Source organism: Pan paniscus, chromosome 23, assembly GCF_029289425.2.
Source record: "Pan paniscus chromosome 23, NHGRI_mPanPan1-v2.0_pri, whole genome shotgun sequence".
Taxonomy (NCBI): Eukaryota; Metazoa; Chordata; class Mammalia; order Primates; family Hominidae; genus Pan; species Pan paniscus.
The window spans coordinates 55,043,916-55,067,580 of NC_085927.1; the positions used below are offsets into that span (position 1 = coordinate 55,043,916).

Here is a 23,665-nt window from a genome sequence, read left to right on the forward strand (position 1 = left end):
GTCAGTCTTCATTTTCAACCAAAACTTGAGACTCTAGTGGCTAGATGGTGTGTGCAGGAGCTGAGACACAAACCCAGCCCCTCCAACAGAGCCCATATCCTTCTCCTGGATAAGCCCACATCCTTATCCTTAGCCTGGCCCTGCACGAGGATTCTCCCAGCTATGTTACAAATGCAGAAACTAAGTGAACCCGGGGGTCACCTGGTGAACAACTAGGAAAGCAATTCAGGCTTTCAGACCTCCCCCCTCCCCCAACTTCTGAGTCCCCAGCGGGGTGGGCTCACAGGGGCCACTCTGAGCCCTGAAGCACCATCAGGGCTTCCTGGGATAGTGTAAGAACCCCTGGAAGAACTTCAGACAAGAGCTTCATGCACAGGGGCTGTGGGATCCACTTCCCAGCCGAGTGCCAATTTAACATAATTTAATTATTTTCCATGGGGATGGTTCTTCAGATGCACACTGAAAAGGAAGGGAAACTTTTATCTTTCGAGGCATTTCACGTGAATCCAATCACAATACGGGATGGGGGAAGACTGTCAGATTGGAGTTCAAGAGCAGACTTGATTCCCATTTGTGATGCACTGCCCACGTGGGTAAGTGACTGAACCTCTCAGACCTTCAGTTTCCTCATCAGTAAAATCAAAACAGCTGCCTCCTACGGTTACCATGGAGACCAAATGAGCTCCTACACAGTGCTCAGCAGTGCAACACGCACTTAGAAACGATGAATGACAACTGCCACTGTGGTTACTATGATAACTTGGAACATTTTCCACTAACCAGACCCTGGGAATAATTGCGAATTACTTTAGGAGGCATTCCTTGAAACCCACCCCAATCCTTTTTTAGAAAAGGATTAAACCATTAAACCACACAAGCAAGTTATGGTAAAGCCCTGATTAAAATAGTTTATAGCCATTAAAAATGATGGTTCTGTATTAAATAAAGAAAAATGTCCAAGAACTATCTCCCAAAAAAGTACATTAACACAGCAGGCCAAGAAGTGATTTTTTTTTTTTTTTTTTTTTTTTTAAGATGGAGTCTCAGTGTCACCCAGGCTGGAATAACATCATGTGATCTCGGCTCACTGCAACCTCCATTTCCTGGGCTCAAGCCATCCTCTTGTTTCAGCCTCCTGAGTAGCTGGAACCACAGACATGCACCACCAGACCCAGCTAATTTTTGTATTTTTGGTAGAGACAGGTTTCACCATGTTGCCCAGGCTGGTCTTGAGCGCCTGAGCTCAAGCAATCCGCCTGCTTGGCCTCCCAAAGTGCTGGGATTACAGGTGTGAACCACTGCGCCCAGCCCAAGAAGTGATTTTGGGAAGGCAATCCTATCAGATTTTCAGGAAACAGACAGCTAGCTTCAGGGCTACTCACACAACTTCAGAGCCTAAGAAACATGCCAATTCTTTTTCACAAGGAGGCACAGTATTGATTTCGAAGACCACACACACAGAAAATTACAGGCTAATCTCACAGATGTCAAGACAAAAATCTTAAAAATAGTATTTAAAAGAATCCAGCAACTTATTAAACATATATGCCATTGGCCAAGCAGAATTTAACTGGGAATAAAGAATGGTCTAGGCCAAGCTCAGAGGCTCACGTCTGTAATCCTAGCACTTCGGGAGGCCGAGGCGGGAGGATTACCTGAGGTCAGGAGTTCAAGACCAGCCTGGCAAACATGGTAAAACCCCGTCTCTACTAAAAATACAAAAAAATTAGCCGGGTGTGGTGGCAGGTGCCTATAATTCCAGCTACTCAGGAGGTTAAAGCAGGAGAATTGCTTGAATCCAGGAGGCGGAGGTTGCAGTGATCGAGATCGGGCCACTCCAGCCTGGCGACAGAGACTCAGTCTCCAAAAAAAAAAGCTTCAATATTAGAAAATCTATTAATATATTCATATCTATTTAGAGCTCAAAAGAGAAATAACACAGGATTATCTCCACAGATGCTGAAGGAGCATTCAATCAAATTCAACACCCATTCTTGATTTCTATTTATTATTTTATTTTGGGACAGGGTCTACGTCGCCCAGGCTGGAGCACAGTGCTATGATCACGACACACTGCAGCCTCGACCTCCAGTCTCAAGCGATCCTCCCACCTTACTTTCCCAAGTAGCTGGGACTACAGGCATGCAATACCATGCCCAGCTGTGTTTTGTATTCTTTGTAGAGGCAGGGTTTCGCCACGTTGCCCAGGCTGGTCTTGAACTCCTGGGCTCAAGCAATCCTCCCACCTAGGCCTTCCTAAGTGCTGGGATTACACGTGTGAGCCACTGTGCCCGGCCCCCCCAACCCCACCCACTTCTCACAAAACACTGCTTCCACCTTGTGCTAAGCCATCCTGGCCTGTATCACCATCACTGCCTGCTCACTGGTCTCTGCATTTCCACCCTGCCCACTGTTAGAACACACATCAGTTCTCGTCACTTTTCAGCTCAAATTCCTCCACCAAGCTTATTTCCTGACCTGCCCCCAGGCTCTTTACTGAACTATCACCTTCTCAGACAGGCCTTCGCAAACCACCTGATTTAAAATTGCAAATCCCACCCTCAATATGCCCTATCCCACTTCCAGCTTGATTTTTCTCCACAGCACTTGTCACTATTGAATATATATTTTGCCTATTCTGTTTACTTTCAGTCTTTCCCTAGCAAAGGAGTCAGCAAATTCCATGAAAGTCCAGAGAGAAAATATCTTCAGCTTTGCAGACCATAGCTGCAAATGGCATGGCAGTACGTAAAGAAATGGCATGCCATGGCGATATGTAAGGAAATGGACATGGCTATGTTCCAATAAAAGTTTCTTTACAAAAACAGGAAACAGTCCGGATTTAGGGTTATAGTTTGCCAACACCTGCCCTACCAAAGCTGATGTATGTTTTCACGCAGATGCCCTACCAGAACTTAAGCTCCATGAACACATCATTAGCTTTGCTCTATGATCATTTTGTTCAATGCTATACATTTAGTTTCCAGAATGGCTTCTGGCATATATGACATAATAAATATTTGCTAATTGAATAAATGAATTAAATGATTAATGAAAGCAAGGTGGTATCAGTACATGACTGGACAGATCAATGGAACAGAATAGAAAGCAAAAACACAAAACTCAATCACACAATAACTGGGTTTTTGTTGTTGTTGTTGTTGTTGTTTTTTGAGACAGAGTCTCACTCTTGTTGCCCAGGCTGGAGTACGGTGGCACGATCTTGGCTCACAACAATCTTTGCCTCCCAGGTTCAAGCGATTCTCCTGCCTCAGCCTCCTGAGTAGCTGGGACTACAGGCATGCGCAACCACGCCAGGCTAATTTTTCTATTTTAGTAGAAACGGGGTATCACCATGGTGACCAGACTGGTCTCAAACTCCCGACCTCAGGTTATCTGCCCGCCTCGGCCTCCCAAAGTGCTGGGATTACAGGCATGAGCCACTGCGCCTGGCCAAGAGTTTTTATGAAGACAGCACTTCAAATCAATAGGATGTAGATTATTCTTCCACAATTGGTCTTGGTACAAGTGGCTTGCTGAGGAAAAAGAATAAGGTTGGGTCCCTGCTCAAGCCAAAATAAATTCCAAAAAGATCAAAACTTTTAATGTTAAAAGTAAAACTATAAAAAAGAAAAACCATGAGAGGATTTTTTATTCCTTCAGAGAGGGAGAAGCCTTTCTAAGGAGAACATAAAAGCTATTAAGGAAAAGAATGATCAATCAAACTACATAAACACTTAAAATTTCTCTTATTTGAGACAGGGTCCCACTCTGTCACCTAGGCTGGAGTCCAGTAGCACAATCACTGCAACTTTGACCTCACCAGGCTCAAGTGATCCTCCCACCTCAGCCTCCTAAGTGGCTGGGACTATAGGCGCACGCCACCACACCTGGCTAATTTTTGTATTTTTTGTAGAGATGAGGTCTCACTATGTTGTCCAGCTGGTCTCAAACTCCTGAGCTCAAGCAATCCACTTGCCTTGGCCTCCCAAAGTGCTGGGATTACAAGCATGAGCCACTGGGCCTGGCCAAAAATTAAAAATTTCTATAGGGAAAAAAAACCACCCCCGCCCCCCCACCACCACACACATACACCATAAACAAAGCAAAAAACAAATACCACACTGGAAACACAGACGGAACTCTTACATGAGGGCAATTTCCTTAACAAATACTAAGTTGTACACAATGCATAAGAAAATAAAATGGCACGGAAAGCAGAAGGAAATATAAGTGGTTTTAGAGCACAAAAACATGCTCAGCTTGACACAATTAGAGAAATGTAAATTAAAGCCTCAAAATTCTATTTTCCACCTATCAGGTTTGCAAAGATCAAAATACCTGACAATACTTCAGGTCAAAGAGGATGTGGAGAAACAGGGACTTTATATCCTGCAGTAGGAACGTAAACTGCCAAAAATATCAGACGGTCAAAATCACAAACGCATTTTACCTCTGACCCAACGATCCCACAGATGAATTTTTCCCTGTGGTCTCACTACCTACCACCTACATAAAATTCTTTAAGCATTACAGCACTGTTGGCAAAACAGTGGAGTTGTCCTATCAATAGGGATAGTAATTAAATAAACTAACTTATAAGACATTCACAGAACAGAACACTACGCAGCAATTAAAAAAGATTGAAGCAACTCTATCTGTTCCAAGGAAGAAAGTTCTCTAGAATAAATGAATATTAGAGGTTTTTCCTATTAAAGCCAATCGTTGAAGATGACTCCAATGCTTGCTGGAGCCTGCGGAAGAGAAGGGAGGTGAGGAAGCCAGATTGTCAGGGTCCATCCTGGCTCTAGCAGTTCTGGTCATGCGACAGACAAATCCAAACCTCCTGGTGCCTGTTTCCTGACTTGTAAAATGGCAGTAACAATGGTATCTACCTCCTGGGTTGTTGAAAGTTAGTCCATCCACGTGAAGCCTTTAAAATTGTGCTGGCACCGAGCCAGCACCTAGGATCAGCACCAGATAAGCACCCAGGGTCAGCACTGAGCCAGCAACTAGGATCAGCACCAGATAAGCACCCAGGGTCAGCCCCACATAAGCACCCAAGGTCAGCACTAAGCCAGCACCCAGGGTCAGCACTAAGCCAGCACCCAGGGTCAGCACTAAGCCAGCACCCAGGAACAGCACCAGATGAGCACCCAGGGTCAGCACTGAGACAGCACCCAGGATCAGCACCAGATGAGCACCCAGGATCAGCACCAGATAAGCACCCAGGGTCAGCACTGAGACAGCACCCAGGATCAGCACCAGATGAGCACCCAGGATCAGCACCAGATGAGCACCCAGGATCAGCACCAGATAAGCACCCAGGGTAACCACTGAGCCAGCACCCAGGGTGGGAAAGTATTATTACATCATTACTAGTATCCTCATGGCCTCTGGGGAGAAAAACTATGAAGGAGAAAGACTCAGTGTTTTCATTAAGAACCTTCTCAAACCTTTTGTATTTTGTACCCTGAGCACGTTTACCTATCCAAAAAGTAACCAAAATATTTCTAACAATGCAGTTACTTGGGAAAACGCTCATGGTAGAGGAAAAAAGCCAGGACACAAAATTATACCTGAATACTTAAATGAAGGAAACTGTCTATTTTAAAAAATGCCTAGGAGGAAAGACTGAAGGAATTACACGCACATGCCCACAGTGAAGGGTTAAGAGTGGTGCAGTGCACAGATCCTCATCCCGCAAATAAAACAAAGACAAAAAAAAGTGAGGCCAGAATAACGTTGTCCTGTTTTACAAATATTCTGCGGCATGTTTACAAATACACCCAGGGCTGCCTGTGTGCCAGGCGTGGTGCTAAGCACTGGGGCCTGACGCTCTTGATCTCACAACAACTGAAGCAGTCTATTTTACAAATGAGGACGTGGCAGGAGGGAGACTGCCCGGCTCCCGCGGTTGGAGCTGGTGTTTGAACCCACTCGTCCTCACATCAGTTAGTTTGGTCTCATGCGGTCCCTGCTGCCCCCGCCATCCCCAGCTTCAGTGGAAGCAGGATGAATTTTAAGTAACACAGACAGAAGTGAGATGCTAGCTGTGGCAGGGGCCAGTAGGGGAAGGTGGTGCCTGGACAGGGAATGCCAGTCAGCTGGAGACTCAAGGAAAACTAGGAATCAAGCAGGCAAAGGTGGACGGCATTCAACGCTCCCCTTGGGGGAAGATGAGTGAGGCCAGGATGGTGGATCAGCCCTGAGGCTGAGGAAGTGGAGTGGGAAGAAGAGCTGGAGGGGCCGGGCCCTCTTCCCTGGGTCAGGGGTTCTGTGTTATCCCCAGAGGGCTGGGGACCCCTGAAGTGTTTGGTGGGGAGGGGGCTGAGAAGGCATCTGCCGTGGGGTGGCCTGCAGATGCTGGGTGCCTGTCCCGGGACTGTCTGGGTCAAGGGCCTTGAGAGGGTCCTCTCCAGAGAACACCGGGCTCAGCAACAGACTCCACTTGGCCCTGGTCATGGTCCAAAGGTGGGGGTCAACTGGACTCTTTGGGGAAAGTCCAGACGGCCCTTCGCCCTCTGTAAGCCTCCGCACCCAGGCAGCCAGGGCCGGCTGAATGGGCTTCTGTGGCCCCTCAATAGGCCTTTCATCCACTCGTGCCTCGCAGAGCCTCTCCCAGAGCCTCTCCAGCTGAGGGCCTCCCTCCCTCGGGGCACAGAAAACAAAGGCACTGTCCAGGGAGGCCCCTGGCTGCTCTGACGAGGCACTTGGGGGAGGGGAGCTGGACCATTGAGTCCCCACGTGAGCAGTGCCATGCCCTCTCCTCTGACCAAAGGGAAGCGTAGGGTCTCCACGTTGCGTGCCTAAAACCCCTGCCTGGTTTCACATCTTCCTTTGGAAGAAGTCCAGGCTCCCTTACCAGGCAAGCCAGGCTCTCCAGGCAGCCCCCGCATCTGCCATGTGGTCCCCGATGTTCCAGCCAGCATTGGCCCTTCTTCTCTGACCAAACGCCCTGCATCCCCCTGGAGAGCCTTGCTCCCTCTCACCAGGTCTCGACCACACCACAGGGCACAAGCACGGCACCCATTCCAACTTGGCCTGTGCAGGTCGGCTCAGTGGCCACCTCCGCCTTTGCACCCCCTCGGGGTGCCTTCCTTACCACCCCACCCCAGCACCGGCCTTCCGTGACCCAGCTGGGGCCCTGCAAGACATCCCGAGTGCTGCCCGTGCCCACGTGCACCTGACGGCATTGCCTCACTTGATCTTCACAAAGATCCTGAGAGGTAAGAATAATTCCCTTCATTTATCTGATGAGGAACTTGGGGCTCAAGGCCCGAGCGCCTGGTCTGCAGTCAGGCCTGTCAGGGCCAGGCCACAGCCCCACCTGCCTGCAAAGCCACGCTCCTGGCTCCACGCTGCAGGCTTGTCACACTGGCCCCTCCCCACCCAGAAAAGGCCCTTTGCTGGCAGGGCGTCCGGGGCCCAGCGCAGGGCAGTATCCACCACAGAGAGCCAGTGAACGACAAGAAACACAGGACGTGCCGAGCCCTGTCCTTGGTGCGTTCAGAGAGCACGCGGCAGCCTCTCCACTCACCCTCAGCTGCTGGCAGGCAGAACTTTATTCATGGGCCTGTCTTAGACTTGCACAACGCTGTGAAATCCTCGAAGTGCTTTCACAATCCCCAGGCCACATGTGTGACCACCTAACAGCCACTTTACAGTTAAGGAAACCGAGACCTTCAAGTCCGGGCACCTGGCAAGCTCGTGGGGTTGGGCTTCGTATCCAGTTCTGCGGGCCTGCTCTGCCCCAGGCGCTGCAGGAGGTCCTAGGGGACAAGGGGGAACAAACCCTGACCTCAAGGTGCCTTGCATGGCGGGGGAGGCTCCTGCTGGATTGGGGCTCCCAGAAAGCGTCCTTTATCCTCCTCTAAGCAACAATTCCCACAAAGCCCCTACCCCCTGTGACCACCGCACCTGCTGCCCCCCCCACCCCACAGCTGTTTCCAGACAGTTTCAATATCTCCTAAGCACAATCATCAAGCTGAAACAGTGGCTCCAGATTCAAATTCCTGTTTTCTGTGAGATCATCCTCACAGGGGCCTTATCCAAGATCCTAACTCACTGCTCTGCTCAGACACAGAAAATGGCCTCCTACACGACCAGCTGACGGACCACTTCCTAATTTCTCAAGCTTCTCCTGACACTCACGCAAAGGTGCCCCATCTCAGCCAGGAGCCAGCACTGCCAGCTTCCCCGCCCTTTCCTCCACTGCCTGGGCTTGAGGCCACCCAGCCACTGCCCAGTCATCATTCCACCTCCTCCCGCCTCCATGCTCTATGGCACGAGGAAGTCACAGAACCCTTGAACCTTGAGGCCCACCCACGCCCCCAGCTCACGATATCTGCGGAGATGTCAAACCCTGGCGGAGGAACTCAGGCCATGTGCTTCAGCTGCTCCCTCACTCCTCCACTCCCTGCCCGGGCCCTGAGCCAGGAGCCAGGCACACAGCTGGACCCATCCGCCAATGCCACCCACCCCTGTGCCCAGCACCCGGCCCACGGCAGGTGCTCAGTATGCAGGCCCACATGTACTAGGTGCAAGGCAACGACACACCACACAGGACAAGGATGCAAAGGCCTTCTGGGCCTTTCTGCGGCTCTGCCTTCCCAGGGGTCTCAGTCCCCTGCTCGATCTCATGCTCTCCGCAGGCAGCGTCCTCGGAAATGCCCACTCCCACACCAACCCTCATTCCTAGCCCTCCTCTACTCTGACTTCTGAGACCCACTGCATTGTGAAAACCAGGGGGCTGGGCTCTGCCTCGTACACTATGCCAGGACAGGCCCACCCAGGAAAAAAAGGGCATCGAACATCCTTCCCTGGAGAAAGGGATATGTTTGAGCATGAGAAGGGCAGCGCCAGCCTCGAATCCAGGACAATTAGGTCAAACATCCCCTGCTGCTATGGGACCCTGCACAAGTGCCTTAGCCTAAGTCCCGCTGTCTCCCTCTGCCAACAGGGACAACACCCCTCACGTCACCGGGCTGTCACTGATGAAACGCTGCCGATACAACACTGGAGGAAATGAAGTCCCCTCCATAAAGGGGACTGCAGTGGTTCTGGCTCCAACTGTCCCCGGGAGAGAACGGGCCCCGCTGAACTTCAGGGAAGGATCCTGGACACAGAGCCTTCTTCTTGTCGCAGCCTCTGATAGAGATGACCTCATCCCTGTACCCTAAAGCAGTAGCAGCTCCGGCTGGGGCGGATCCATCGGGGTTTGCTGCAGGGAGAGGGCTCCCGGGAGCTGAGCAGCAGCTAACGAGCTCCCACTGTGTGCGGGGGCAGCTCCCTCCTCCCTGGATCAGGAGAAACCTGGAATCCTAGACCCCCACACCCCTGGGAGGCATGGTCTCAGGGATGGCCCAGGTCAGCACCGGCCAATGCAGACAATCCGTGGGCTGGCAGGAGGGACCTGCATATAGAGCTGGGGGTTTGGGGCAGGAAATCTATGACCCAAAGTGTGAAGTCACAGTTCACAGGGTTGTGGGATGACAGGGTTCGATTTCTATTTTGTGGGGCCAGAGTAGGGTGTGATTCTTCTCGCTTGTCTTGCTTCCTTCACTTCTGATGTCCCCGAACCCCAGCACACACAGCATCAACCTCCCTGAGCAGCTGGTCCTGCCTACCCACAGTGCTTTTTACAAGTGGCTTGGTTTCAAGTGGTTAAGAGTGTGGACCAGTGAACATGTGTCCCAGAACCTTGGCTGTGAGCAGTGACAAGGTCAACCTTCTCCTCCCTAATTCATAAAAGGAAACTGAGGCACAGCTCTGCCACCTGTCACAGGCAGCCTCCATGACACGCTCTGAGGCTCTAGGTCTGACCCTCGCTCCTTCCTCAGGTAGAGAGAGAGCAGCAAGCAGTACTACTCTGCAAAGGGGAACGGAGCCCAGAGGCCTACAGTGACTTCCCGGAAGCGGCTCAGCAAATTACAGTGTGAACCTTCATTGCCCTTTTCCTGCCGCCTCTGCTCAGGCAGGGCCCTGTGTGGGCAATACCTCGCTCAAGGGCCAGTTCCCCAACAAGTGATCACCTCTTCACTGGAAAGATCTCTCTCCACCCACCACCACCAAACACTCACCCGAAAGATCCCTCTCCATACCCCCACGACCAAACACTCACCCGAAAGATCCCTCCCCATCCCCCCCACCACCAAACACTCACCTGAGAGATCCCTCTCCACCCCCCCACCACCACTCACCCGAAAGGTCCCTCTCCACTCCCCACCACCAAACACTCACCTGAGAGATCCCTCTCCACCCCCCCACCACCACTCACCCGAAAGGTCCCTCTCCACTCCCCCACCACCACTCACCCAAAAGATCCCTCTCCACACCGCCCACCACCAAACGCGCCCCTAGGCAGCTCCCCCTGTCACTCCCAGGGGCCTGCGCCCAGGCATCCGTCTACTCTGAGCTGGTGCGAGGGATGAAAAGTCAGAGCCGTGCAGGGGAGCTCAGGTGGGAGAGGGACAGGAGCCACACACGGGGGACTACGCAGTGTCACAGCACAGGGGCAGGAATTGACAGGTGGCACCAAGAACAAGGGTAGCAGTGGCCGATTCCACCAACGGGTCAGGAAGAGGCCACAGAAGGGCCCTAGAGCCAAGGGCCCCGCTCTCCGCCAACAACGGGTTGAGGAGGGCGATTCCAGGCCGAGTGTGGAGGGGACCTCGGGAAACCCCCTCCAACAAGTCTTACGGCTGGGGCTCAGGGGGTCAGCTGGGGCAGATCACCAAGGGTCTTGGACTATATGCCTGGCAAACATCAAGAGGTTCTTAAAGGTGTGAACGTGGGCCAGGTGCAGTGGCTCACGCCTATAATCCCAACACTTTGGGAGGCCTAGGCGGGTGGATCACCTGAGGTCAGGAGTTCAAGACCAGCCTGGCCGACATGGCAAAACCCTGTCTCTACTAAAAATACAAAAAATGAGCCAGGCATGGTGGCAGGCACCTGTAATCTCAGCTACTCAGGAGGCTGAGGCAGGAGAATCACTCGAACCCAGGGGGCGGAGGGCGCAGTGAGCCGAGATTATGCCACTGCACTCCAGCCTGGGTGACAGTGACAGGAACAGCCACATGGGGACATATGGGACAATGCAGGTGGGGAAAGGAGACAGCCCAGGCACAGCCTGGACCTCAGCCACAGCTGGCTGAGGGGCAAGGGAGGGCTGACTCTTGGCCTGCGGCTGAGGAGTGCAGGGGAGAGCAAACACAGGGCGGGCAGCGAGTCACATCTTGGTCAGGCTGAGCTGGAGGCACCCGAGACACATACAGGTGGGAGCAGATGTCCCAGGGCAGTTGGTGATAGGGTTCAGGCCATGTTACCCCAAAATACGACACGCTGGCATTTGAGAAAATAGCAGAAGCAGGAAGGTCTCTCTCACCCTCCCCCTGCCCTTCTCCCTGAAGCAGGTCATGAGACCCTCATGTGAAAGGCACCCTCTCTATGTCCGGAGGAAAAGAGCATCCTCATCTCTGAAGACACAGCAATTAGTTGAGAGAAGAATCTCAACAAACAGGCCTTGCTAAGTGCCCCCAGTTTATTACCCCAGATCACATTCTTTTTTTTTTTTTTTTTTTTTTTGAGACGATGTCTTGCTCTGTCACCCAAGCTAGAGTACAGTGGCGCAATCTTGGTTCACTGCAACCTCCGCCTCCCGAGTTCATGCAATTCTCCTGCCTCAGCCTCTTGAGTAGCTGGGATTACAGGCACCTGCCACCACACCCGGCTAATTTTTAGATTTTTAGTAGAGACGGGGTTTCACAATGTTGGCCAGGCTGGTCTCGAGCTCCTGACCTTGTGATCCACCCACCTTGGCCTCCCAAAGTGCTGGGATTACAGGCGTGAGCCACGTCACCCAGCCCAGATCACACTTCTTTATCCAGTCAGACTCCTCCACAATGACCCACTTATCAAACCTAGCATAGAAAATAAACAGGTTGAGGCTGGGCACGGTGCCTCAACATACCTGTAATCCCAGCACTTTGGGAGACTGAGGCAGATGGATCACCTGAGGCCAGGAGTTCAAGACCAGCCTGACCAACATGGTGAAACCCCATCTCTCTACTAAAAATACATAAAAATCAGCCAGGCATGGTGGTGGCCGCCTATAATCCCAGCTACTCAGGAAGCCGAGGCAGGAGAATCCCTTGAACCCAGGAGGCAGAGGTTGCAGTGAGCCAAGATCTGAGACTCCGTCTCAGAAAAAAAAAAAAGAAAGAAAGAAAATACACAGGTTGAGCCCATTTCTTTGGATTTTCACTTCCTTATGAAGGCTCCTGTATCATGTAAAACTTACACTAAATTATACTTTTCTCTCTTCTGCCTTTTGTTATAGGAACCTCAGCCATGAACCTAAGATGGGAAGAAAGATAGTTTTCACCTCCTACATTGGCAGTGGGGCCTGAAGATCCGAGGGATGTCTGGGCTTGTCCCAGCGATGTGTGTGAACAGGATACAGAGGCAGGGGCGGGAAGCCAGAGGCATGAACGATCAGCCTGTACCTGCCTGCCACCACCCCCTCCCCAGGGGGCGCCAAGCTCCCAGGAGTCAGATCAACCCTAATTTAGCACTGCATTTCCAGGGCTCAATAAATATGATCTCCATGAATGACACAATGGTGACTACAAATACATAAAAATGTACACTCAGACAGGGGCAAAAACTGCAGAGAAGGTAAGAAATTAACAGGCACACCAGGCGCAGTGGCTTACACTCCCAGCACTTTGGGAGGCCGAGGCAGGTGGATCACAAGGTCAGGAGATCAAGACCATCCTAACATGGTGAAACCCCGTCTCTACTAAAAATACGAAAAATTAGCTGGTGTGGTGGCGGGTGCCTGTAGTCCCAGCTACTCGGGAGGCTGAGGCAGGAGAATGGCGTGAACCTGGGAGGCGGAGCTTGCAGTGAGCCGAGATCGCGCCACTGCACTACAGCCTGGGTGACAAAGCGAGACTCCGTCTCAAAACAAACAAACAAAATTAACAGGCACAAGGGTCTTGAATGGCTGTTGTTGCTGGAAAGGTGCCTATGAAGCAAGGTTTCAGAAAGAACCAGAAGGCAGAAGCCTAGTCCAAGGCCACCTCACCCCAGGTCCACCTATCACTCTGAGGCCTGGTCCCCCTCTGTAAATGGGACAACACCCCTCCTGCCTTCTGTTCAGCACTGCTGTGAGGACACACGAGGCTGTGCAGGGCAGCACTTCTCTATTATAATTACATGGATAATCCACACGCTTCATAACATGTGGATTTGTATTCTGCTTTTCTCCCTTTCTCTGCCATAAGTGTTGCTCCAAGTGTGAAAAGCATTTTTCAAGATTCAAAGCACATCCCAATACAAAGCCCTTTTACATTAAAGATAATGGACACGTGGAATAAGGGAACTCTGCCTGTTGTTCACCTGCCTCGGTCTCCTCACTTGCACCACGAGGCAACAGGCAGCACTGGTGAGATCAGGCAGCCAGCCCTCCTGATTCTTCACCCTGTTTGAGACAGTCGGGGTCCACTCTGAGTCTCCCGTCTGTGTCAGTGATAGGGCTAGGCTGGTTGAATTCTGGGACTCTCTCCATCCCAGCTCCCCCAGGACGGGCTGTGACCCAGAGGGCATTCTGCTGCCTCAGCCGAAACTGGGACACCGGGAGCAAACTGCCCCCCTACCTTGGGAGGGTAGAGCTCATCAGGCACAGGAAGCCTGGAGTCACATCTTTTCCCAGGAGAATGCTCATCCTGTAGAGTGGGCTGGGCGGGGACCGGCTCCAGGAGAGGCTGGCCCACCGCCTCTCCATGTGGTGGGGCTGAGCCAGGGCTCTGTATGTGACCTCAGCCTCCGTTTCCATGATGTGCAGAGTTCGGCTTTAACTCAGGGGCACAGGTATCTCTGGGGGTGAGGAAGGGACCCCGTGGAGTGTTAATTTTCCCACCCACCCCCGCCAGGTGTCAATGTCGATGACATTAAGGTTCATGCTGTTGGGGCTCAGGTGGGTCCAAGGACAGGTGGCTGGGAGCAGGCCAGATCAGGAAGGTGGAGGAAGGCATCACAGCCAGTCCCTCCTGCTTCTGAGCCTCAGTGGCCCCATCTATCACATGGGGGCAGGGGTGGTAAACAGACAGCCCAGTGGCCACCAACCCAGGCTGACACACCCAGACAGAGGGAACGAATGAATTACACCACAGACTCCAGGGCCCCCCAGGAGGACTTTCACTCAGATGCCCAGGTCGGGGGAAGGAATGGGCATTTTGTTTTAAAGTTCCCCAGGGTTCTGTGCTCTGGACACGGTGTGGTACAGAGTGGGCAGACTGAGGCAGGCGAGGTGTTCTAAGGAGTGGAGGCTGAGGTTCAAGTGGAACGAGTAAGCACAGGTTCTAGGCCGAGTTCCCCAGCACAGGCCACGCAGGGCATGCAGCCCCACTTCCAAGGAGTCGGTAGGCCTGGGTGGGAAAGGTCCCCTCAGCACAGCAGCCACAGCCATAAAGGCCCAGAGGCGGACATCACCTGGAAAGTCTGGGAAATCACATCCAGTCAAAACACGCTTCTAAGTCAGCTGCAGAACAGCCCTGGTGCCCACCTGGGTGGCAGGACCTTCACTAGGCTCTGACTCACCAGGGGACCTGGTGGCTGCTCTCAGGACGCTGGGAGGGTGGGCAGGACAGCCGGGTTTGGGTGATAGGCAGTGAGCTCTGCCCTCTTAGGAAGCTGAGTGCACAGACCCAAGCTGCTGGAAATGACCGAGGGAAGGTCTACTCAACCCTCTGAGCCTCTGCTTCATCCCTGTAAGACACGGGCTAACTCCTACCTGACGGGGGTTATGAGATTAGATGGCGTATTGTTTACAAGTCCCGCTTGGCCCTGCCTAGCCCAGCACCGCATGCAGGAGGGATCAGAGGTCCAGAGGGACAAGGGCCTCCAGAAGACAGAAGAGCGGGGCTGGGGCTGCACAGGGGCTGCAGCTATGCACCAGGGCTTCCCCAATCCCACAGAACCCTTAGCGGGAGAGCCTGGACTGGGGCTTGCAGAGCTCCTGTCTACAGCAGTGACAGGGAGAGGCTGGTTGAATTCTGAGACCCGGGGGCCTTGGCAGAGGCCGGGCACATGTACTGACCCTGAGGGGCAAACGTCTCTGTTGTCTCTGAGGCCCCGGCAAGCTGGGGTGGCCTGCAGTGAGGGGTGACCAGGAGTGGAAGGTCAGTGTGCGTGTGGGTGCCGTTGGGGAGCTGGCCTGGCCTGTGCTCAGGGCTCAGCTCCCAGGCCTCACGGTCCTCTGATGGGGAAGAGGGGGCCTCTGCTTCCTGCTCGGGGAAGACAAGCCTGAAACGCCAGGGGGAGAGCTCTCAGGTAAGAAGACAAGGTTGGAGGATCACAGACTGGCAAGGCACGGGCCCAAAGTCTAGTCTGAGGCTGGATCCTTTCTCAGCTCCCTGCATGCCCTCGGCGGGGACGCCCATCACTACCTTCTGTGGCTCACCTTCCTTCCTAGTCCACACAAGCTATCTAAAAGGGTTCTCCTTCAGCCCTGTGAACACCTGTCTACCACCTACGGTCCTACCCCTGCCCTTGGGGGTCACACAGCAGCCTCCAAGAAATGGCCTCCCAGGTGGCCAGCTTAAAGACATAATCCAAATACAGACACCTTTGCACGTATAAAAAGCTTTGCTGCAAGTTATTTCTAACAGTGAAAACTGGATCCCAGCTATGTTTCCAACCACATGAGACCAATTAAGTAAATCACAGCATTGCCCACCCAACTCTCGAGCAGGCATTTAATGTTTGGAGTCTGAGCAACATGGGAAATGTGTTAGGAACTTTAAATGAAAAAGCGTGATTAAGAAACCTGCATAGAGAAGATCAAGTACTCTTTAAAAAACCTCTAGAAAGATCAGAGGGCAGGACTTTGCAAAGTTAATAGTGTGTCTCTGGGTAACTGGAACTAGGAATAATTGTTTCCTATTTTCTAGTTTCCGTAACGTGCATGTGACTTTTTTTTTTTAATTAGAAAAAAATTTGGGAAATCTGAGGATGTTTAACAAGTCTCCTGCTTGGGGCTTCTTTACAGCAGCCTAGCGGTGTGGCTGATACAAGCCTCCCCAGCTCAATGAAGGAGGCAAGGAGACCCAGCACAGTGAGGGGACGGCTCATGCCATGGAAGTTCCTCTGCAGAAGGCTGGAAGCTGGAGGCGGAAATGACTCCCCAAGGCCCCTGAGCAGGGCAGCACAGCATTCTTACCCAGGCCAGTGGTGCCTACGCGGCCGCTGCAAAGACGTCCATGCAGCTGTGGTCCTCGGCCTCTTTAAACTGTAAGGTCCAGCGTCCTCAGGTTCCGTCCGGAAGGACACAGAGTCTCAGCCTCAGGAGAGGGCCTCCTGGGCTGCTCCAGCCCCAGGAACGGGTAGAGGCCGGAACCCACAACCCTTAAAATAGGCCCAGGAACCGAAAGAGGCTCTGCTGCCATGCCACACGGCCACACTTCCTCCCCGCTGCGCTGGCCCACAACTAGCTCTGACTGCTGTGGGGTTGGAGGGCCCCAAGGAGCGCAGGGAGAGCTTCCGCATTGACTCGAAGCAGCCCGAGCGTCGGGGCGTAAATACAACCCTGATTCCACATGCAGGCACTGCGCCAGGTGCTTTGTATCCTGGATAATAACAGCAGCCTGGACTGCACCCGACTCCACACTAGAGTTCTGTGCTGAGCCTGTACCTGCCACGTCTCATTTACTCCCTGTCACTTCTCTCATACAATCCCTAAGTCCCTAGAGAATTTGTGGTCTCCAGTCTACAGATGAGGACACTGAGGCCCGAGGGCTGGAGCGCTCAGCCAGGGCTCACAGTCTTCCTTTCCAGCGGCACCTCCCACTAAAGGCCCCCCGGCCCCCATCACTTATGCCCAGCTACACCTGGCCTAGCAAAGTGATGGCGGGTTGGGGGAGGTGAAGGGTGCACAGCGCTCTTCCCCATTCGCAGGCCTAGCACACACAGGTGTTCAGCACAGAGGCAAGGCCGTCTCCCTCACTCCTCTGGCCCATTCCACGAACCCTTCCGGGTTGGCTATTTGCACATCATGGGCCTCAGCTGGAACGGCAGCCCTGCCACCTGCCAGCTACATGGCTGTGGGTACATCCCTCCCCACTCTGAAGCTCAGCTTCCTCACCTGCAGAATGAGGTCAAGACAGAACCCACCTCTCCGGGAGCAGGACTGAAGGAAATGCGGCAGGTGTCAGGCACCGGCTCGCGGCAGGCACGCAGTATCCTCTACACTGATGGCCCCTCCCATGCAGCCGCCCCACAAATCACACCTGCAGGGCTTCCCGAGGCCAGGGCTGGGAAATACCAAGTTCTGAGCCAGGGATTACTCCAGCCTCGACTTCCACAGCCCTGCTTAGAGAAAAGTGAGCTTCTGCTCCTCCATCCACACAAGCCCATCCAGCCTCAGCCCTGCTTGAGGACTACGCTGTCCACAAACCCCTCCCATGGGCCACGCTGGTGGCTCCATTCTCTGTGGCCTCTGGCTAAGTGTTCACAGCTCCACTGGGGCCCTGCCTCCATCCACTGTGGCCAGGCTGCCACACAACCTGGAACACCAGACCCTCAGCACCCTGAGGATGGGTCTAGGTGGGCCTCACCTCTGCGCAGGGTTAAGCAATTAAGAGCTTGGGCTCAGCAAGATCCGGCCACTTCCTAGCCTTGCAGCTGGGGGCACCTTACTTCCCCCCAACCTGTGTTCCCTCATCAGGACAAAGAGAAGAACAGAACAATGTCTAGCCCACAGGATTACTCCAAAGACAAAAGGAAAGAATGAACATAAAATGCCCCTTCTCTGCACCACTCCGGACACAGGGAGAATCCCTTAGCCCCAAATGCCAGGAACAAATTGCTCCAAGAATGCTCAGCTGAGGCAGGGCGCAGAGACAAGCAGCCGGATGTGGGCCCCACCTGCTCACGGCACCTCTCAGGACTCACACCAGGTCTTGGGCCCAGGTCGCGTCCACGTTGCCTGACCAACTGTCGGGTGGGCTGCCCCTGTTGAAAGGGAGCCTGTGTGCTTGGGCTGAGGCCCAGGGCCCAGGAGAAGGCCCAAGCCCCGGGAAGAAGTGGCAGGGTTTGTCCCCCTTCAGTCCAAACGTCTGCATCGCACACCTGGGTCCTGAATCACCTGGTTCATCTGTGACCTGGAGTCATGAGCAGTGTCCTGTGGATGCAACACCAAAATCTTGCTCCGGGCAGCCGCAGCCCCACTGCTTCCAGCAGGGTTTGTACTTCAGCTAACAGTGACCTGTGCTCCTGGCTGTCTCCCCCATGGACTGTGCCCTCCCACAAGGCAGGGATCAGGGCCCAACACTCCCGCCCCCTCTCAGTACAGAGCAAGTGCTCAACTCCCCTTCTACTGCAGAGGCTGCCACAGACAAACCTCAAAAGCCAGATGTGAAATCTACAAGGTGCCTTTCATCACGAGAGCTGAGCGATGACCCCTGAGTGGGGAGGGCCAGGAGCTTAGTCCCATCTCAGAGACAGACACTGACTCAGAGAATGACAACCACTCAACCAAAGCCCAGCGCCTCCACCTGAGGCTCCCTTGACACCTTCAAAACAACGTCAGAGGACACAGCAGGTTTCTGAGTAACCCAAGCTTTTGCTAAACAACAACAAAAATCTGGGAGATTTAAATTCATTCATAAATCTAACAGGCTGTCACAGAGGTGAAGTGGAGGTGATCAAACACAACCCCGCCCCCACAGCTTGAGAGTGTTGATGATTCAGTGGACGCAGAAGTGCTCCGGGGCTGGTGTTTTGGCTCCTCTCAGGACTCACACCTGAGAGGTGAGAGGTGAGCTCCACTCTGGGCATCAGGTTCCTAGTAAGCTCACCCCTCGCTGAACATCAAATCTCTCATCTGAAAAATGAGCCCCCTTTTTTTTTTTTTTTTTGAGACAGAGTCTCACTCTGTAGCCCAGGCTGGAGTGCAGTGGCGTGATCTCGGCTCACTGCAACCTCCGCCTCCCGGGTTCACACCATTCTCTTGTCTCAGCCTCCTGAGTAGCTGGGACTATAGGCGCCCGCCACCACGCCCGGCTAATTTTTTTTTTTTTTTTTTTTTTGTATTTTTAGTAGAGACGGGGGTTTCCTCGTGTTAGCCAGGCTGGTCTCAAACTCCTGACCTCATGACCTGCCCGCCTCAGCCTCCCAAAGGGCTGGGATTATAGGCGTGAGCCACCGCGCCCGGCCAAAAATGAGGCCTTCTAAGAAGTTAAGATTCCCATCTCCGTGGCCCTCCACGCCCTTCATCTACCAGTCCAGATAATAATTTTCTCACTTGTTCACTAAATGTTTACTGGGCACCTGCTCCGTATGTGCCCCATGCTGGGCACCAAGATGAATCAGACTGGGTAATGGCTTTGAAGGCCTCACCTGCTAACTGGGGAGACAGCACACAGACCATGACAAGGCCACAATTGTCCTGATTGTCCCAACAAACATGTGCCTGGCACAAAGAGAACACAGGCAGAACAGGACTGTGTGCCTGGGAGCTGGAAAGAGTTCCCGGAGAGGCAATACTGGAGCTGAGACTTAAAGGAAAACTTAAGAGATGCTTGTGGGGCACATGACTAGGGGCAGCTTTCCGGGCAGAGAAAACAGCAGGTTTTCTCTGCTTCAGAGCCCTGCAGGGACTGAGTTCAGCAGCAGGGGAAGAGGGGAGACCTGGCACGTGCGGGAGGCCTGGAGAGGAGACAAGGAAACAGCGTGAGTATCGTAGGCACAGAAAGACCTGGCTGGGGATATTCGGGGAGTGGAGGGCAGGCTCTGAGGTCAGGTTGGCAGAGGGTCAGTCCCGGCAATGCTGCTTCCTCACTGGTTGTCCCTGGGCAGGCCTCCTCTCTCTCTCTCTCTCTCTAACCCTCAGGCTCTTCATCGCTGATATGGAGATAATACTGCTCCCTGGCAAAGTCAGTATTGTGTCAGGATTAAATTTGCAGCATGAGTAAAGCACCCGGCACATAGTAAGTGCTCAGTAAATGCTAGGTGCCATTTTCACTGTTCACTGTTCTTCTGGGAATGGCCCTGCAGCCTCCTTGTGGGAGGGGCTGCCTAAAAGAGGAGAGAAGGTGCTCACAGGTAAAGGTGGTCAGAGGACAATAGGTGTGTGTGGACAGGGGAGTGGGGAGGGACTGCTTGAAGCTGCTGAGCAAACAGGGCCAAGTGACCTGCAGCAGATGGTCCTTCAGACGCATCCCAGCTCAGATATTCGGTGCCAGGTGACAGGTGGGCCTGCCACGGTGGCACACAGTAGGTGCTCAATGAATGTTTGCAGAATGAATGAATGAGCATGCTCCAATTTCTGCTCAAAAGTAAATCTTGACACCTTTTCAGAAAGAAACCATTGAAACCTTGTCAACCATTGAAGTTCTTGTCCATTTCACTTCATAAGCACCCCCCACCCCACCCCTGCATGAGGAAAGGCTCGCCTGGGCAGGCTAGGCTGGGGCCTGCTCACTGGGAAGCCTCCCATGCTAAGCCTGCCTCCTACAAAAGGGATTCAAATTTACTTCCTCTCCCAACTCCAGCCTCCAGGGTGTGGCCTGCTGAGGGGCCCTGAATGCCTGGGACTGCCATGTCCCTGCAGCTGTGTGACCTTAGGGGGATGCACTTGTTCTCTGGGACTCAGTTTCCCCAACGGTGAATGAAGGGGTGAATCTGGAAGGCTGACATTCCCTACTCAGCAATGCTGTCACCCCCTCAGAAATCCCCAGCCTAGCCTGGGGGTGGGGTGGGGGGTGGCTGACAATGTGGTATGAAGTCATTCCCTGCACGGAGGAGGGAGGGGTCTTTTCCACGGAGAAAATGACGAACCTGAGACGACAAAAGAGGGGGCTTCTCCTGGGCTTCAGTCTGGGCACGATCCATCAGTAATGGATTACCTCACTGGCTGGGAGACCCCACCCACACCTGCAGTCCCAGGCCCTTCCAAACAATACGAGGCACCCCCATCCCACGCCCCCCAGCAGATCCATGACTTAAAGCCCAGAATCACACCGAGAGGCAGCAGGCCCTGCCCCTCAGCCAAGCGGGCGGGTTCGGGGGGCCATTGCCCAACAGGTCCCTGGATACAGCCAAGGGATGAGAGGGGCCGGTGGGTGCGGAAAGACAAAGGCTTCGGGTAGCAGGAGACAGTGGCCAGGGCACGCTCGCAGCGAGGTCCACCCAGAGCCCAACGAGGGCCTGACCCTGCCGCGCTGGGCTAAGGGTGTACCCAGATCCCACGCCCACACTCCCTACCGCGGTGCTGAGGGCCCGGGGCGGGCTTCCTGGAGAAGGAAGAAGACCCGCAGAGGCACGAAGAAGAAGGAGGAAGATGAGACAGACACCCGGACGGACTGACGGGAGACGCCGAATGAGACCCGGGCACAGGGGTGCAGGGCGCTCGTCGGACGGAAAGCAGAGACAGACCCCGATTCAGGGACGGGGGGGGGCCATGGAGGAAGACAGGGTACCCAGGCAGACCCAGAGACCACGACACCCGCGCAGAGACAGAGATGCGCGGGGCGCACAGAAACACGGACGCGCAGAGGCGGCCCCGGAGACGCTCACCTACCCCGGCCCGGCCTCGCCCCCGGGTCCCACTCACCGAGGCCGCAGACCTCGCGGCGCAGGCTAAGACGGCCGCGCTCCTCCGCTATGGCACGCAGCATGTGCTGCAGCGAGCGCTCCTCGGCCTCGGCGCCGCCCGCAGGCTCGGGGGCGGCGGCGGCGGCGGGGAGGGCGGGCGGCCCGGCCCGGAGCCCCGCGGGCGCGGACGCCGAGGCGCAGGCCCGGCCCGGCGGCCGCGCGGAGGCCATGCCGGGCCCCGGCTCATCGCCTGCGCCGCGCCCGCAGGGGCCCCCGGCGCGCCCCGCCGCCCCCGCCCCGACGCAGCCCGCCGCGAGCACCAAGGAAGCCACAGTCCGCCTCTGTGCGCGTCGCCGTCGCCGCCGCCGCCGCCGCCGCCGCCGCCGCCGCCGCCGCCACCACCCGACAAACCCAGCACCGGCGAGCGCACCTCCGCGCCGCCGCCGCCCGCGCGCCCCCGGCTCCGCTCGCCCCGCCCCGCCCCGGCCCGGCCCGGCCCGGCCCCGGTCCGGCCCCGCCCCTTCCCCGCCCCGGCCCCGCCCCTGTCCCCTCCCGCCCCGCCTCTGAACGGCCCGGACCCACCCCCGGCTCCCTGGTCCCGCCCCCTGACCTCCCTAGCCCCACCCACTTCCAAACGGTCAGTCTCCGCCAATCTTCGGATGCCCAGGACTCCCTCCCTCAAACCGCTCGCGGGGTCCCGCCTCCACCCACGGTCCTAAACGCCCCACCAGCAGGATCACGCCTCTGAGCCCCTCCCACCGCCCCTTTAGGGCCCCTCTCCCCTCCCCCGCTGCTACCCCACGGGATGTGTACTTTGTCACCCGCCCTGTGCGTTGCCACCTCCACCAAGTCCCCTCGGCTGACTTCTGGGAACTTCCTCCGCAGAACCCCTCAAGAGGTCACCTGCTCCCAGAAGGTGGTCTTCTGGGGGACACTGTGGCAAAGCCCTTCCGGCCCCCCTTCTCTGCACCTGGCACAGTGCCGAGTGTTGCGCCTCCATTTCCTCAGCTGCACCATGGGGGACCTTTCCCTGCCTTGCCTCCCCAACATGGGGGAGTGTTGATGAAGGGGAAGGTATGAGGTTAGCTGGGCGTGTCATCCTGATGAAGCCAGGTCTGGCCAGCATCCCTCCGTGTGCTAGTTGTGACTGATACAGGAAGACACCGGAGAAGCAGCCAGTGGCCTCCCCAAACCTCACGCCTGGTGGTCCATTTCCAAGAACAGGGGGAGATGGAGAGACCAGCATTGATTTCCAGGTCTCTCCAAAGCTAAATCTACATCACTCCCCGCATTCACAGCCTCTGTGTGGACCCCCAGACCTATCAAGGTCCCCCTTTCCCCTGTCTGGAGTCCTCTTCTCCCCATTCCTGTGTAACTTGCTTCCTTTGTGTCCCGAGTGTCACATCCTCAAAGAAACTCCCCTGACCGCCTTCCCTCCCTCTCTCTTTCCTTAGTCTGTTTCTCCTTCACAGGGTGACACTTGCCTCCTCCCGACACATTGGATACCTATGGGTTCACTTGTTCTCTTCTCTACCGAGGGAGGGGCCTGTCTACTACACAGCTGTTGTCTCAGTACCCAGAACATTGCCTGGCACACATTAGATGCCCAATAAATAAATATGGGCTGCAGGCTGGGCACGGTGGCTCATGCCTGTAATCCCAACACTTTGGGAGGCCGAGGTAGGTGGATTGCCTGAGGTTAGGAGTTCCAGAACATCCTGGCTAAAATGGTGAAACCCCGTCTCTACTAAAAATACAAACATTAGCCGGGCATGGTAGCACACACTTGTAATCCCAGCTACTCTGGAGGCTGAGGCAGGAGAATTGCTTGAACCCGGGAGGCGGAGGCTGCAGTGAGCCGAGATCCCGCCACTGCACTCCAAGCTGGGAGACAGAGCAAGACCCTGTCCCCCCACAAAGAAAAGAAAAGAAAAGAAAAGAAAATTTAGGCGGCATAAACGAAGAATGATGGAGAGGTCTGATGGGGATGCAGGGGTCTTCCTGGAAGGCACAGCGGGAAGGAGCCGTGGGGTTGGGCAGAGCCCCAGAAGGGAGATGGGATCTGGAT

General features: G+C 54.6%; 1 protein-coding gene across 2 annotated transcripts in view; it reads right to left on the reverse strand.

Moving 5' to 3' along the window:
• The window catches only part of KIAA0930 (KIAA0930 ortholog), a 45,821-nt gene extending 24,019 nt beyond the window's left edge, over positions 1-21,802 (reverse strand). Inside the window, exon 1 of one of the 2 annotated variants that reach the window (XM_003812394.6) lies at positions 21,617-21,802. In XM_003812394.6, the coding sequence (XP_003812442.1) occupies positions 21,617-21,680 (64 nt within the window). In that variant the 5' untranslated portion in view covers positions 21,681-21,802. The remainder of the gene's footprint in view (positions 1-21,616) is intronic. The other variant, XM_063603139.1, reaches the window with a different exon arrangement.
• Positions 21,803-23,665: the final 1,863 nt, after the last annotated feature.